Here is a 14,680-nt window from a genome sequence, read left to right on the forward strand (position 1 = left end):
AGTGTTTAGAACCCAGTCTCAGGGCATAGAGTCCAATTGTAGCATCTAGAACCCAACCTCGGGTCATAGAGTCCAACTGTAGTGTCTAGAACCCACCCATAAGGCATGGAACTCAATTAGAGTGTTTAGAACTCAGCCTCGGGGCACAGAGTCCAATTGTAGCATCTAGAACCCAACCTCGGGGCATAGAGTCCAACTGTAGTGTCTAGAACCCAGCCATGAGGCATAGAACTCAATTATAGCATCTAGAACCCAACCTCGGGGCATAGAGTCCATCTATAACACCTGTGGGATGTAGAATCCAATTATAGTGTCTAGAATCCAACCATGGTGCATAGAACCCAACTGTAGTGTATAGAACCCAACAGTGGAACACTGAACCCAACTATAGCATCTAGAACCCAATTGTGGGGCATGGAACCCAACTGTGGGGCATAGAACCCAACTGTGGGGTATAGAACCCAACAGTGGGGCATAGAACCCAACTGTGGGGTATAGAACCCAACTGTGGGGCATAGAACCCAACTGTGGGGTATAGAACCCAACTGTGGGGCATAGAACCCAACTGTGGGGCATGGAACCCAACTGTGGGGTATAGAACCCAACTGTGGGGCATAGAACCCAACTGTGGGGCAGGGAACCCAACTGTGGGGCATAGAACCCAACTGTGGGGCATGGAACCCAACTGTGGGGTATAGAACCCAACTGTGGGGTATAGAACCCAACTGTGGGGTATAGAACCCAACCGTGGGGTATAGAACCCAAGTGTGGGGTATAGAACCCAACTGTGGGGTATAGAACCCAACTGTGGGGTATAGAACCCAAGTGTGGGGTATAGAACCCAACTGTGGGGCATGGAACCCAACTGTGGGGCATAGAACCCAACTGTGGGGCATAGAACCCAACTGTGGGGCATAGAACCCAACTGTGGGGTATAGAACCCAACTGTGGGGCATAGAACCCAACTGTGGGGCATAGAACCCAACTGGGGGGCATAGAACCCAACTGTGGGGTAATAGAGCCAAACTGTTGGGGCATAGAACCCAACTGGGGGTCATAGAACCCATAGCTATGGGGATAGAACGCCAACTGTGGGGGTATAGAACCCAACTTGTGGGGCATGGAACCTGCAACTGTGGGCATAGGAACCTAACTGTGGGGCATGGAACCAAACTGTGGGGCAGATGGACCACTGGTGGGGTATAGAACCAAGCTGTGGGGCATCGAACCCAACTGTTGGGGCATAGAAACTCCAACTGTGCGGGCATGGAACCCAACTGTGGGGCATGGATACCCAACTGGTGGGGCATAGAACCCCAACTGTGGGTCTAGAACCCAACTGTGGGGCATGGAACCCAACTGTGGGGTTATAGAACCCAACTGTGGGGCATGGAACCAACTGTGGGGCATAGAAGTCCAACCTGTGGGGCATAGAACGCAACTGTGGGGGCAGCAGAACCCAACCTGTGGGGCAATAGAACCCAACTGTGGGGCCAATAGAACCAACTGTGGCGGTCATGGAACCAACTGTGGTGGGCACAGAACCCAACTGTGGGGCATAGAAACCAATCTGTGGGGCATGGTACGCCCAACTGGTGGGGCATGGAACCGCCAACCGTGGGGCATAGACCCAACTGTGGGGCATGGAACCGCAACTGTGGGGCAATAGAGAACCCAACTATCTTGGGTCCAGAACCCAAAAAGGGATCAAAACTCCCCCTAAACTATATCAGAAGCCCCAAAATGGTGCAGTTTTCCCCCAAAATAAGGGGTGCTGACCCCCATTTTGACGCAGGTACACGGACATGGAGAGCGAGGACTATCACTTCTACCAGGGCCTGGTCTACCTGCTGGAGAACGACGTCTCCACGCTGGGCTACGACCTGACCTTCAGCACCGAGGTCAGCGGCACTTGGGGGGCAGCGCCCCATAGATGGCACCTCTGTGTCCCTGGGGATATAAGGGGGGTCTATGGGGGTCCATGGGGGTCCATAGTAGTCTGTGGGGGTCTATGGGGGTCCTAGACCTGACCTTCAGCAGGCCGGCGCCGCCCGCACCGAGGTCAGCGGCACTTTGGGGGGCAGCGCCCATAGATGGCTCTGTGGTGTCCCTGGGGATATAAGGGGGGTCTGGTGGGGGTTCCATTAGGGGTCCTGTGGGGGTCCAAAGGGGTCCATGGGGGTCTATGGGGGGTCCTAGACCTGACCTTTCAGACCGAGGTCAGTGGCACTTGGGGTTTTGCAGCGCCGCATAGTGGCACCTCTGTGTCCCTGGGGATATAAGGGGGGTCCATGGGGGTCCATAGTGGTCTGTGGGGGTCCATGGGGGTCTATGGGGGTCCTAGACCTGACCTTCAGCACCGAGGTCAGCGCACTTGGGGGGCAGCGCCCCATAGATGGCACCTCTGTGTGTCCCTGGGATATAAGGGGGGTCTATCGGGGGTCCATGGGGTTCATAGTAAGTCTGTTGGGGGTCTATGGGGATCCCGTAGACCTGACCTCAGCACCGAGGTCAGAGCCTTGGGGGGGCAGCGCCCCATAGTAATGGCTCGCCTGGTGTCCATTAGGGATATGAAGGGGGGTCTATGGGGTTCCAGTAGGGTCCATAGTGTCTGTGGGGTCCAAAGGGGGTCCATGGGTGGTCTATGGGGGGTCTAGACCTGACCTTCAGCACGAGGTCAGTGCGGCACTCTGTTGGGGGCAGCGCCCCATAGATGGCACGGTTGTTGTCCGCCCTGGGGAATAAGGGGGGTCTTATGGGGAGTCCATAGTGGTCGTGGGGGTCCAAAGGGGTCCATGGGGGTCTATGGGGGTCCTAGACCTGACCTTCAGCACCGAGGTCAGCGGCACTTGGGGGGCAGCGCCCCATAGATGGCTCCTGTGTGTCCCTAGGGATATAAGGGGGGTCTATGGGGGTCCTGACCTTCAGCACGGAGGTCTAGCCGGCAACTTTGGGGGGCAGCGCCCCATAGATGGCTCTGTGTGTCCATAGGGATATGAGGGGGGTCTATGGGGGTCATGGGTTCATAGTTAGTGCTGTGGGGGTCCATCGGGGGTCTATGGGGGTCCAGACCTGACCTTGCAGCACGCGAGGTCAGCGGCACTTTGGGGGGCAGCGCCCATAAGATGGCACTCTGTGTCCCGGCTCTGGGGATATCAGGGGTCATGGGGGTCTATGGGGGTCCATAGGGGTCCATGGGGGGTCTATGGGGGTTCCTAGAACCTGACCTTAGCACCGAGGGGTCAGTGGCACTTGGGGGGGCAGCGCCCCAATAGATGGCTACCTCTGGGTCGCTGGGATATAAGGGGGGTCTTGGGGGTCCATGGGTGTCGCATAGTGGTCTGTGGGGGTCCATTTGGGGGTTCTATGGGGGTCTACGACTGACCTTCAGCAGAAAAAAAAGACAGAGGTCAGCGGCAACTTGGGGGGCAGCGCCTCATAGATGGCTCCCTGTTGTGTCCCATTAGGGATACAAGGGGGGGTTCTATGGGGTGTCTGTGGGGGTCAGGTGTATCCCCAAACCCCGCTTTCCTCCCCCCAAACCCATATTTCCCCCCAACCGCAATATTTCCCCCCAAACCCCATATTTCCTCCCAAAACACCCATTTCCTTCCCCTAACCCCCAATATGTTCCCCCCAAACCCCCATATTTCCTCCCAAAACACCATTTCTTCTTCGCCTCTAAACCCCATATTTCCCCCCAAAAGACCCCATTCTTCCCCTAAACCCCCATATTTCTCCCCAAACCCGCCATATTCCCCCAAAACGCCAATATTTCTCCCCCTAAATGGCCTATTTTCCTCCCTAAACCCCAATATTTCCCCCCAACCCCCATATTTCCCCCCCAAAACCCCCATTTTTCTCCCCCCAAAAACCTTTTTCCTCTGGTTTTCCCCCCCCAGGTCCAGGAGTTTGGGGTCTGTGAAGTGCGGGACCTGAAACCCAACGGAGCCAACGTGCTGGTGACGGAGGAGAAAGAAGGACTAGTGGCACCTCGTCTGCAGATGACGATGGCCTGGTGAGATGGGGGTCCGTGGGGGTCCATAGGGGTCCATCAGGGGTCATGGGGGGTCCTGTGGGGATCGTAGGGGGGTTCATGGGGGGTCCATAAGGGTCCAATAGGGGTCCATGGGGTCCATGGGGGTTCCTGTGGGGATCTAGGGGGGTTCATGGGGGTCTATCCAGAGGGTCCATAGGGATCCATAGGGGTCCATGGGGAGTCCATTAGGGATGCCATGGGGGTCCATGGCAGGTCCTGGGAGTCCATAGGAGTCCATGAGGTCCTATGGGAGTTTATAGGTTGTCCATAGGATCCATTGGGGGTTCTATATGGTGGGATCCATAGGAGTCCATAGGGATTCCATAGGGGTCTATTGGGGTCCCATAGGGAATCCATAGGGATCCATAGGGGTCCATGGGGGTCTGTGGGGGTCCATAGGGGTCATGGGGGGCAATATGGGGTCTATGGGGGTCAGGCACGCCCCTGACCATCCCCTTTGTCCCCATCAAGTGTGCCATTTGGCGAAGCAGCTGGCAAGCTTTCTTAGGGGTCCGTGGGAGTCCATAGGGGTCGCAATGGAGGTCTATGGGAGTTTATAGGTCCATAGGGATCATAGGGGTCTATTTGGGGTCCATAGGGATCCATGGGGGTCCATGGGGGTCTGTGGGGGTCCATAGGGGTCCATGGGGGGCAATATGGGGGTCTATGGGGGTCCCGGACTCCCTCGACCGTCCCCTTTGTCCCCATCAGGTGCCATTCTGTGGAGCAGCTGGCAGGCTTTTCTTAGGGGTCCAATAGTGGTCCATGGGTGTCCGTAGGGGATCCAATGGGGGGTCCTATGGGGATCTAGGGGGGTCCATGGTGGGTCCACAGGGTCCGATTGGGGGTCCCATAGGGATCTATTAGGGGTCATAGGGGTCTGTTTGGGGGGTCGCTAGGGATCCATAGGGGTCTATCGGGGTAATGTGGGTCTATTGGGGTCTGTGAAGGGTCCATAGGGATCCATGGGGGTCTATGGGGATCCTAGGGGGGTTCATTGGGGGGTCCATAAGGGGTCCATGGAGTCCCATAGGGATCCATAAGGGGTTATGGTGTGGTCCCCATAGGGGATCCATGGAGTCCATAGGGATCCATAGGGGTCTATGGGGGTCATGGGGTCTATGAGGGTCCATACGGGATGCCCGATGGGGGTTATGGGGATTATGGGGTCCAGGACCCCCGCTGACCACCCCTTATACCCCATTAGGAGCCATCCGTAATCAGCCTGGCTGCGTTCTGAGGTTTTTCTACGAGATCATGGGGTCCCAATAGGGGTCTATGGGTGGGGTCAATAGGGCTCCATGGGGGTCTGTTGGGGTCATGGGGGTTATTGAGGTGCTATGGGGATCTATGGGGTTTCAGGGCCCCCTGACGCCCCTGACCCATTAGGAGCCATCCGTAAGCAGCTGGCCTAGGCGTTCCTGAGGTTTCTACGAGATAATGGGGTCCATAGTGGTTATAGAGGATCCATAGGGGTCCCATGGGGGTTCTATTGGGGTGCTATAGGGATTATGGGGTCCTGACCCCTGACCCCCTTAGCGAGCCATCCGCAAGCAGCTGGGCCGCGTTCCTGAGGGTTTCTACGAGATCATGGGACTCCATAGGCTCCCATGGGGGTATATTGGGGTCTATGAGGTGTTCTATAGGGGTCCATGGGTGGTCTGTTGGGGTCATAGGGTCTATAGGGATTTAGGATCTATGGGGTCCCCTGACCCCCGCTGTTACCCCTTAGGCAGCCATGCCGCAAGCAGCTGGGCTCGCGTTCCTGGAGGGTTTTCTACGAGATCATGTGGGGTCATAGGGGTCTATGGGGGTCTATTGAGGTTCTATAGGGGTCCATGGGGGTCTATTGGGCGTCTAATGAGGTTTTATAGGGCTCCATGGGGGTCTGTTGGGGTCTATAGGGATTATAGGGATCTAGGGGGTCCTGACCCCTGTTACCCTTAAGGAGCCATACCGCAAGCAGCTGGCCGCGTTCCTGGAGGGTTTTCTACGAGATCATGGGGTCCCATTAGTGGTCCCATAGAGATCATAGGGGTCCATGGGGGTCTATTGGGGTCTATAGGGAATCTATAGACGGGATCTATGGGGTCCCCGCTGACCCCCTGGTTACCCATTAGGAGGCCATTCCCGATGAAGCAGCTGGCCGCGTTCCTGGAGGGTTTCTTACGAGATCATGGGGTCCATAGGGGTCTATTGGGGTCCATGGGGGTCTATTGGGGTCCCATGGGGGTTCTAATTGGGGTCTATGAGGTTTCTATAGGGGTCCATTGGGGTCTATAGGGATCTATAAGGGATCTGTGGGGTCCCTGACGCCCTGTTCCCTTAGGAGCCATCCGTGAAGCAGCTGGCCGCGTTCCTGGAGGGTTTTTACGAGATCATGGGGTCCATAGGGGTCTATGGGTGTCCATAGGGCTCCATGGGGTCCCTTACATGATCTATGGGGGATCTATGGGGTCCCTGACCGCCCCTTGCCGCCCTTAGGAGCCATCCGCAAGCAAGCTGGCTGCGTTCCTGGAGGGTTTCTCTGAGTCATGGGGTCATAGTGGGTTTTGGGGTGTCCATCGGGGGGTCTATTGGGGGGTCATGGGGGGGTCTGTTGGGGTCTAATAGGGATACTATGGGGTTTCTATAGGGGGTCCTGACCCCCTTGCCCGCCTTAGGAGCCCATCCGCAAGCAGCTGTGCCGCGTTCCTGGAGGGTTTTCTATGAGATCATCCCAAGCGGCCTCATCTCATCTCCCGGAGCGGAGCTGGAGCTGCTCATCTCGGGCTCCCACCATCGACATCGAGCGACTCAAGGCCAAAGCCTGAGTTACCCCACACCAAGTACCAGGGAACTCCATTCAGTGTTACATGGGGGACCCCAAAACCGCCTCGATTCGCTCCCATTCTGGTGCCAGTCATCCTGCGTCCCCATGGACACCGCTGTGTCCCACACCCTTGGCCCCGTATCCCTTTATCCCATATCCTTGTGTCCTTGTAACCCCCCCTGGCCCCACATCCCCGTGTCCCCACATCACCCCCCCTGTCCTCCATATCCCCCATGTCCTCCTGGCCCCACATCCCATGTTCTTCGTGTCCCCAGAACGCACCTGGCCCCATAAATCCGCCCAAATGATTCAAAGTCTGTGAACCTCCTCTATATCCCCCTTTAATCGCCCTATGCCCCATTATCCTAATATCCCCCCTTTATCCCATATGCCGTCGTGTTGCTGCCCTTTATCCTATATCCCCCCTTATCCTAATATTCCCAACCTATATCCTATACCCCCCGCTTTGAAAATCCTATATTCCCTCCCCCCCCTTATCCCATATCCACCGCTTTATCCTATATCCCCCCTTTATCCTATATCCCCTTTATCCTATATCCCCACCTTTATCCATATCCCCGCCCTTTATCCGGTATATGCCCCTTTATCCTATATCCCCCTTTATCCTATATCCCGCCCTTTTTTATCCTATAACCCCCCTTTATCCATATGCCCCCCTTTATCCTATACCCCCACCTATCTCCTAATATCCACCTTTATCCTATATACCCCCTAGTATCCTATATCCCCCCTTTGATCCCATATCCCCTTTACCTATATCCCCCACCTTTATCCTATATCCCTCTTTATCGCTGTATGCCCCCTATGTCCCCCCCTATAATCCTTTATCCTATAGTCCTCATCCCTTTATCCCATATCCCCCTTATCCTATGATGCCCCTTTTATCCCTATATCCCCCTTTATCCTATATCCCCCCTTTAATCCTATATCCCCCCCTATTATCTATATCCTATATCGCCCCTTTACCCTATTCCTATTATTTAACCCTATATAGATTCCATGTTTCCTGGCGCGCCTGCGCTCCTTTGACCAGGCTGACCTAATCCTATAATCCCATACCCTATATCCCTCCTATACCCTATACCCTATATCCCATATTCCACACCCTATATCCTATATTCCCCCATAGATCTTCTCATGTGTTCTTTGTGGTCTGCCTGCGCTCTCTTTTGACCAGGCTGACCGCTATATCCTGATATCCATTACTCTATATCCCATACCCTATATCCCCATATTTACCCTAATACCCTATATCCTTTACCCCATAGATCTCAGTGGGTTCTGGCGCGCCTGCCGCTCCTTTGACCAGGCCGACCTATACCTATATCCCATACCCTATATCCCCATATCCTATATCCCCCATATATCCTTTATTTTTTGTCTTTTCCCATAATCCGTGGTTCTGGCGTGCCTGGCTCCTTTGACCAGGCTGACCTATACCCTATATCCCATACCCTATATCCCCATATCCCCTATATCCATACCTATATCCCATACCCTAGTATCCCATACCTATATCCCATATATCCTATATTATTACCCCATAGATCCAGTGTTCTGGCGTCGCCCTGCGCTCCTTTGACCAGGCGACCTATATGCCTATATCCCATACCCTATATTCCCATACCCTAGTATCCTATAATCCATACCCTATATCCTATATCCATACCCTATATCCTATATCCCATAAACCTATATCCCATACCCCATACCCTATTCCCAGTACCCTATACCCATAACCCTATTATCCATACCCTATATCCCATACCCTATATTTCCCTATAATCCATATTCCCCCATAGATCCAGTGGTTCTGGCGCGCCCTGCGCTCCCTTTGCGCAGGCCGAACCTATACACCTATTCCCATACGCTAGTATCCCATATCCTATATCGCCAACCTATATCCCATACCCTATATCCCATACCTATATCCCCATATATCCTATATTATTCCCCATAGATCCAGTGGTTCTGGCGCGCCCTGCGCTCTTTGACCAGGCTGGACCTATACTGCCCATAGCAACTAATATCCCATACCCTATATCCCCCATTATCCCCTGTATCCCCATATATCCTATAAGGCTTTACCGCCCATAGATCCAGTGGTTCTGGCGGCGCCCTGCGCTCCTTTGACCAGGCGCGACCTATACCTATATCCCATACCTAATATCCCCCATAATTATCCTATATCCCCATATCCTATACCTATATGGCTTTACCCCATAAGATCTCAGTGGGTTCTGGCGCCGCCCTGCCGCTCCGCTTTGAACCAGGCTGACCTATACCTATATCGCCATCGGTCCCTATTATCTATACCCTATATCCCATACCCTATAGTCCCATATCCCTATATCCCATCCCTATACCGCCATACCCTATATTCCCATACCTCTATAATCCATAGTCCTAATATCCATCCCTATACCCATACCCTATATCCCATACCCCTATATCCATATTTTAGTGTATCCCTATATCCATATTCCGCCCATAGATCCACGTGGTTTCTGGCGCGCCCTGCGCTCCTTTGACAGGCCGACCTATATCCTATAATCCCATACCCTAATATCCATACCCTATACCGCTAATATCCCCATACTACCTTATTATTCCCCCAATAGATCGTGGTTCTGGCGCGCGCTGCGCATCCTTTGACCCAGGCCGACCTATATCTTATATCCCATACCCTACTATCCCATACCCTATATCCCATTACCTATATCCGCATTACCGCTATATCCATATCCCATATCTATATTCTTTACCCCTATACAGATCCAGTGGTTCTGGCGTGCCGCTGCGCTCTCCTTTTGACAGTGCCGACGCTGCAAGTTCCTGCAGTTTGTTGACGGGCACGTCCCAAGGTTCCGCTGCAGGGATTCGCTGCCCTCGAGGGGATGAAACGGGAATCCAGAAGTTCAGATCCACCGGGATGACAGGGTCCACGGACAGGCTGCCGTCAGCGCATACGTGGTAATGGGGGACTATTGGGATATATCAGGGGATATATGGGGTTTATGGGGTGTATGGGGTTATGGGGTGATGGGGTTATGGGGTGTAATGGCGGTTATGGGGTAGTATGGGGTTATGGGTGTATGGGGTTATGGTTGGGTCCACGGACAGGCTGCCAGTAGCGATACGTGGTCAATGGGGGATCAGGGGAATCTAGGGATATATGGGGAAATATATGGGGATATAGGGGATTATATGGGGTTATGGGTGTATGGGGTATATGGGGGTTCTGGGGTGTATGGGTATATGGGGTTTATGGGGTGTATGGGGTTATGGGGTGTATGGGGTTTTATGGGGGGTACGTGGGGTTATGGGGTCCAGGACAGGCTGCCCGTCCAGCCGCATAGTGGTAATGGGGTGTATACAGGGGATATATGGGGATATATGGGGGATATATGGGGATATAGGGATATATGGGGTTATGGGGTATATGGGGTTATGGGGGATTATAGGGGATATATGGGGTGTATGGGGTTATGGGGGTCCACGGAACAGGCTGCCGTCAGCGCATACGTGGTAATGGGGATAGGGGATAATAGGGGATATATGGGGATATGATGGGGATGATAGGGGGATTATATGGGGTTTTATGGGGTGTAAATGGGGTATATGGGGTTATTGGGTTGTCATGGGGTCTATGGGGTTATGGGGTGTAAATGGGGTTAAATGGGGTGTATGGGTTATGGGGGGTAATGGGGTTATGGGGGTTCCACGGACAGGCTGCCGTCAGCTGCATGACGTGGGTAATGGGGTGTATAGGGGATATATAGGGGAATAGTATGGGGGATATTATGGGGAATATTTAGGGGATATATGGGGTTATGGGTATCATGGGGGTTAATGGGGGTATAGGGGATATATGGGTGTATGGGGTTTTGGGGGTTCCACAGACGGCTGCGTCAGCACATACATGGTGAATGGGGTGTATGGGGGATATAGGGGATTATGGGGTTATGGGGGATATAGGGGAGATTGGGGTTATGGGATGTATGGGGTTATGGGGGGAGATGGGGCTTATGGGGTTATGGAGGTCCACGGACAGGCTGCCATCAGGCCGCATACGTGGTAATTGGCGATTATAGGGGGATATAAGGGGATATAGGGGGATATAGGGGATATATGGGGTTATGGGGTGTATGGGGGTTTGGGTCCACGGACCAGGCTGCCCGTCAGCGCATACATGGGTAACATGGGAAGATATGGGGGATATATAGAGGGATTATAGGCAGAATATATGGGGATATATGAGGGTAGTGGGGGTTGCCAGACAGGCTGCCATCAGCTCATAGATGGTAATTGGGGATATAGGGGGGTTTGGGGTGTCTGGGGCTTATGGGGTCCCATATGGGTCCAACCAGCCCCATAGCCCCATATAGCCCCCATATCCCCATATAGCCCCCATATCCCCCTATTCCCCAGCTTGCAACCAGCTGCGACCTGCCCACTTAAGGTGACTTATGGGGGCACATTATGGGGACTTATGGGTTCCCAATCATGGGTCCAACTGCCATCCCCTATAGCCCATAGCCCCATATCTTCCCATAGCCCCCATATCAGACCCCAATATCCGCCATAGCCCCATATAAGACCCCATAGCCCTCATCTCCCCCCATATAGCCCCATATAATCCCCCATATCGACCCCCTGCCCCCATATTACACCCCCCCAACTCAAGCCAGCTGGGACCTGCCCCGCTTAGGTTGATTATGGGGCACATATGGGTTCCAATAGGGACTTATGGGCCTTATGGGGGTCCCCATAATGGGTCCAACCCATCCCATAGCCCCATGCCCCCATATAGCCCCATATAGACCCCCTGCCCCAATATTATCCCCCCCAGCTTAACCAGCTGGACCTGCCCGCTTAGGTGCCTTCAATGCGGGGCCATATGGGTCCAACCCATCCCCATATGCCCCCATATCCCCATAGTCCCCCATAATATCCCCACTATCGACCTCCCTGCCCCATATTAGCCCGCCCCCCAGCTAACCAGCGGGCCTGCCTGCTTAGGTGCCTTATGGGGGCTACATATGGGTCAACCCAACCCATAACCCCCCATATAGCCCCCATATCCCCCAATACAGCCCCGCCATATCCCGCAATATAGCCCCATATTCGACCCCCTGCCCATATTATCCCCCCAGCTTCAAACCAGCTGGACTGCCCGCTTAGGTGACTTATGGGGGCCATAATAGGGACTTATGGGGCACATATGGGTCGCATAGGGACTTATGGGGCCGTTCTGGGGTCCATATCGGGTGCCAACCCCAGCCCCATAGCGCCATATGGACGCCCGTGCCCCATATTAATCCCCCCAGCTTCAACCATCTGGCCGCCGCTTAGGTGCCTTATGGGGACACATATGGGGGCCATGGGGAACACACCTGGGTATTAGGGGTTGGGGACACACATGGGGCGCATTATGGGGCCTTATGGGGTCCCATATGGTCCACCCAGCCTTCCCCAGTATCGACCCCGCTGCCCCATATTATCCCCCCAGCTTCAACCAGCTGGACCTGCCTGCTTAGGTGACTTATGGGGTCCCATATGGGTCCAACCCAGCCCCATAGCCCCCATATAGACCCCATATAGACCCCAATATTAGACCATATAGGGCCATATAGCCCCCATATAACCAATGGGCCCCCATATGCCCCCCAGCTTCAACCACTGGACCTGCCCCGCTTAGGTGACTTATGGGGGACATATGGGTCGCAACCCAGCCGCCATAGGCCCCCATAATTAGCCCCCATATCCCACCATAGCCCCGCCTATATCCCCCATATGGGACCCCGGCTGCCCCATTATTATGCCCCTCCCAGCTTCAACCAAAGCTGGACTGCCTGCTTAGGGTGACTTATCGGGGGCACATATGGTCCAACCCCATTTCCCATGCCGCCCATATAGCCGCCCATAATGGACCCCTGCCGCCATATTATCCCCCACTTCAACGCAGCTGGACCTTCCTGCTTGGTGACTTGAATGGGGTCCATGGGTTCCAACCAGCCCATATCCCCATATAGCCCGCCATTAGCCGCCCATATCGACCCCTGCCCCATATTATCCCCCCCAGCTTCACCGAGCTGGACCTGCCTGCTTAGGTGACTTATGGGGGCACATATGGGGTCCATAGGGAATTATGGGGCCTTATGGGGTCCCATATGGGTCCAATTCCATCCCCATATTGCCCATATAGAGACCCCACAATGCCCATATGGAGCCCTGCCCCATATTATCCCCCAGCTTCAACCCAGGTCGTTGGACCTTCTGCTTAGGTGACTTAATGGGGGCCACATTATGGGCCCCAATCCGCGCCCGTAGGCCCCCAATATAGACCCCATATAGACCCCATATAGAGGCCATATAGCCCCCATATAACCAAGTGCCCCCATATCCCCCCAGCTTCAACGCAGCTGGAACCTTCCTGCTAGGTGCCTTATGGGGCCTCCATATGGGTCCAACCCAGCCCATAGCCCCATATAGCCCCATATAGCCCCATCATCGACCCCCTGCCCAATATTGATCCCCCAGCTTCACCAGCTGGACCTGCCCTGCTTAGGTGACTTATGGGGGCACATATGGGTCCATAGGGACTTATGGGGCCTTATGGGGTTCCATATGGGTCCAACCCATCCCCATAGCCCCCCCATTATCCCCCCATATAAACCCCCTGACCCATATTCCCCCCCCACGCTTCAACCAGCTGGACCTGCCAGCTTTAGGTGACAAATGGGGTCCCATATGGGGCCATAGGCGCCTTATGGGGTCCCATATGGGTCCAACCCACGCCCGCATAGCCCCATATCCCCGCCATATAGCCCCCCATATATCCCATATTGTACCCCTTGCCCCATATTTACACCCCCAGCTTCAACCAGCTGGACCTTCCCGCTTAGGTGACTTATGGGGACATATGGGTCTCATAGGGACTTATGGGGCTTATGGGGTCCATATGGGTCCAACCCAGCCCATAGCCCCATATCGACCCCTGCCCATATTCCCCCCAGCTTCAACGCAGCTGGACGCTGCCCGCTTAGGTGACTTATGGGGTCCATATGGGTCGCAACCCAGACCCCATATGCCCCTATAGAACCACAGCCCCATTTCCCATAAGATCGACCCCCTGCCCATATTACTGTTTCCCCAGCTTCAACTCAGCTGGACCTGGCCTGGCTTAGGTTGATTCTGTATGGGTCCTCTCATAGTGGGGTCGGCAGACCCAACGCGCCATCTCCCCCGCCATAGTATCCTCATTAATTCCCCATAGCAGCCGCCCATATTCCCCATATCCCCCATATAGACCTGCTGCCCATATTATTAGCAGCAGTTTCCCCCAATTTCGTAAGCTCAGCTGGCCTGCCGGCTTAAGGTGACTTGTCTGGGGCACATCGTTGGGTCTCATACCCAACCCATATCCCCCATAGCCCCATTGTCCCCCATATCCCCCCAGGCTTTCAACCAGTGGTATCCTGGCCTGCTTAGGTGACTTCATGGGGTCCATGATGGGGCCATAGGCCTTATGGGGTCCCATATGGGTCCAACCCAGCCCATAAGCCCCCCAATATAGCCCCATATCCCCATATAGTACCCCCTGCCCCATATTAAGCCCCAGCATCAACCAGCTGGAACCTCCTGTTAGGTGACAAATGGGGTCCCATAATGGGTCAACCAGCCGCCATTAGCCCCCATATAGACCCATATAGCCCCATATCCCCATATAGCCCATATCCCCCCATATAAACCCCCTGCCCCATATTAACCCCCCAGCTTCAAACAGCTGGGACCTGCCTGCTTAG

At 54.4% G+C, this 14,680-nt stretch overlaps 1 protein-coding gene across 1 annotated transcript in view; it reads left to right on the plus strand.

Moving 5' to 3' along the window:
* The window catches only part of LOC107307736 (E3 ubiquitin-protein ligase HUWE1-like), a gene marked incomplete at its 3' end in the record, with an annotated part of 18,937 nt that overhangs the window by 1,805 nt on the left and 2,452 nt on the right, over positions 1 to 14,680 (plus strand). Inside the window, exons 2-3 of the mRNA XM_015851244.2 lie at positions 1,796 to 1,901; positions 3,903 to 4,018. Of these exons, the coding sequence (XP_015706730.1) occupies positions 1,796 to 1,901; positions 3,903 to 4,018 (222 nt within the window). The remainder of the gene's footprint in view (positions 1 to 1,795; positions 1,902 to 3,902; positions 4,019 to 14,680) is intronic.

This window comes from Coturnix japonica, unplaced genomic scaffold (assembly GCF_001577835.2).
Source record: "Coturnix japonica isolate 7356 unplaced genomic scaffold, Coturnix japonica 2.1 chrUnrandom829, whole genome shotgun sequence".
Taxonomy (NCBI): Eukaryota; Metazoa; Chordata; class Aves; order Galliformes; family Phasianidae; genus Coturnix; species Coturnix japonica.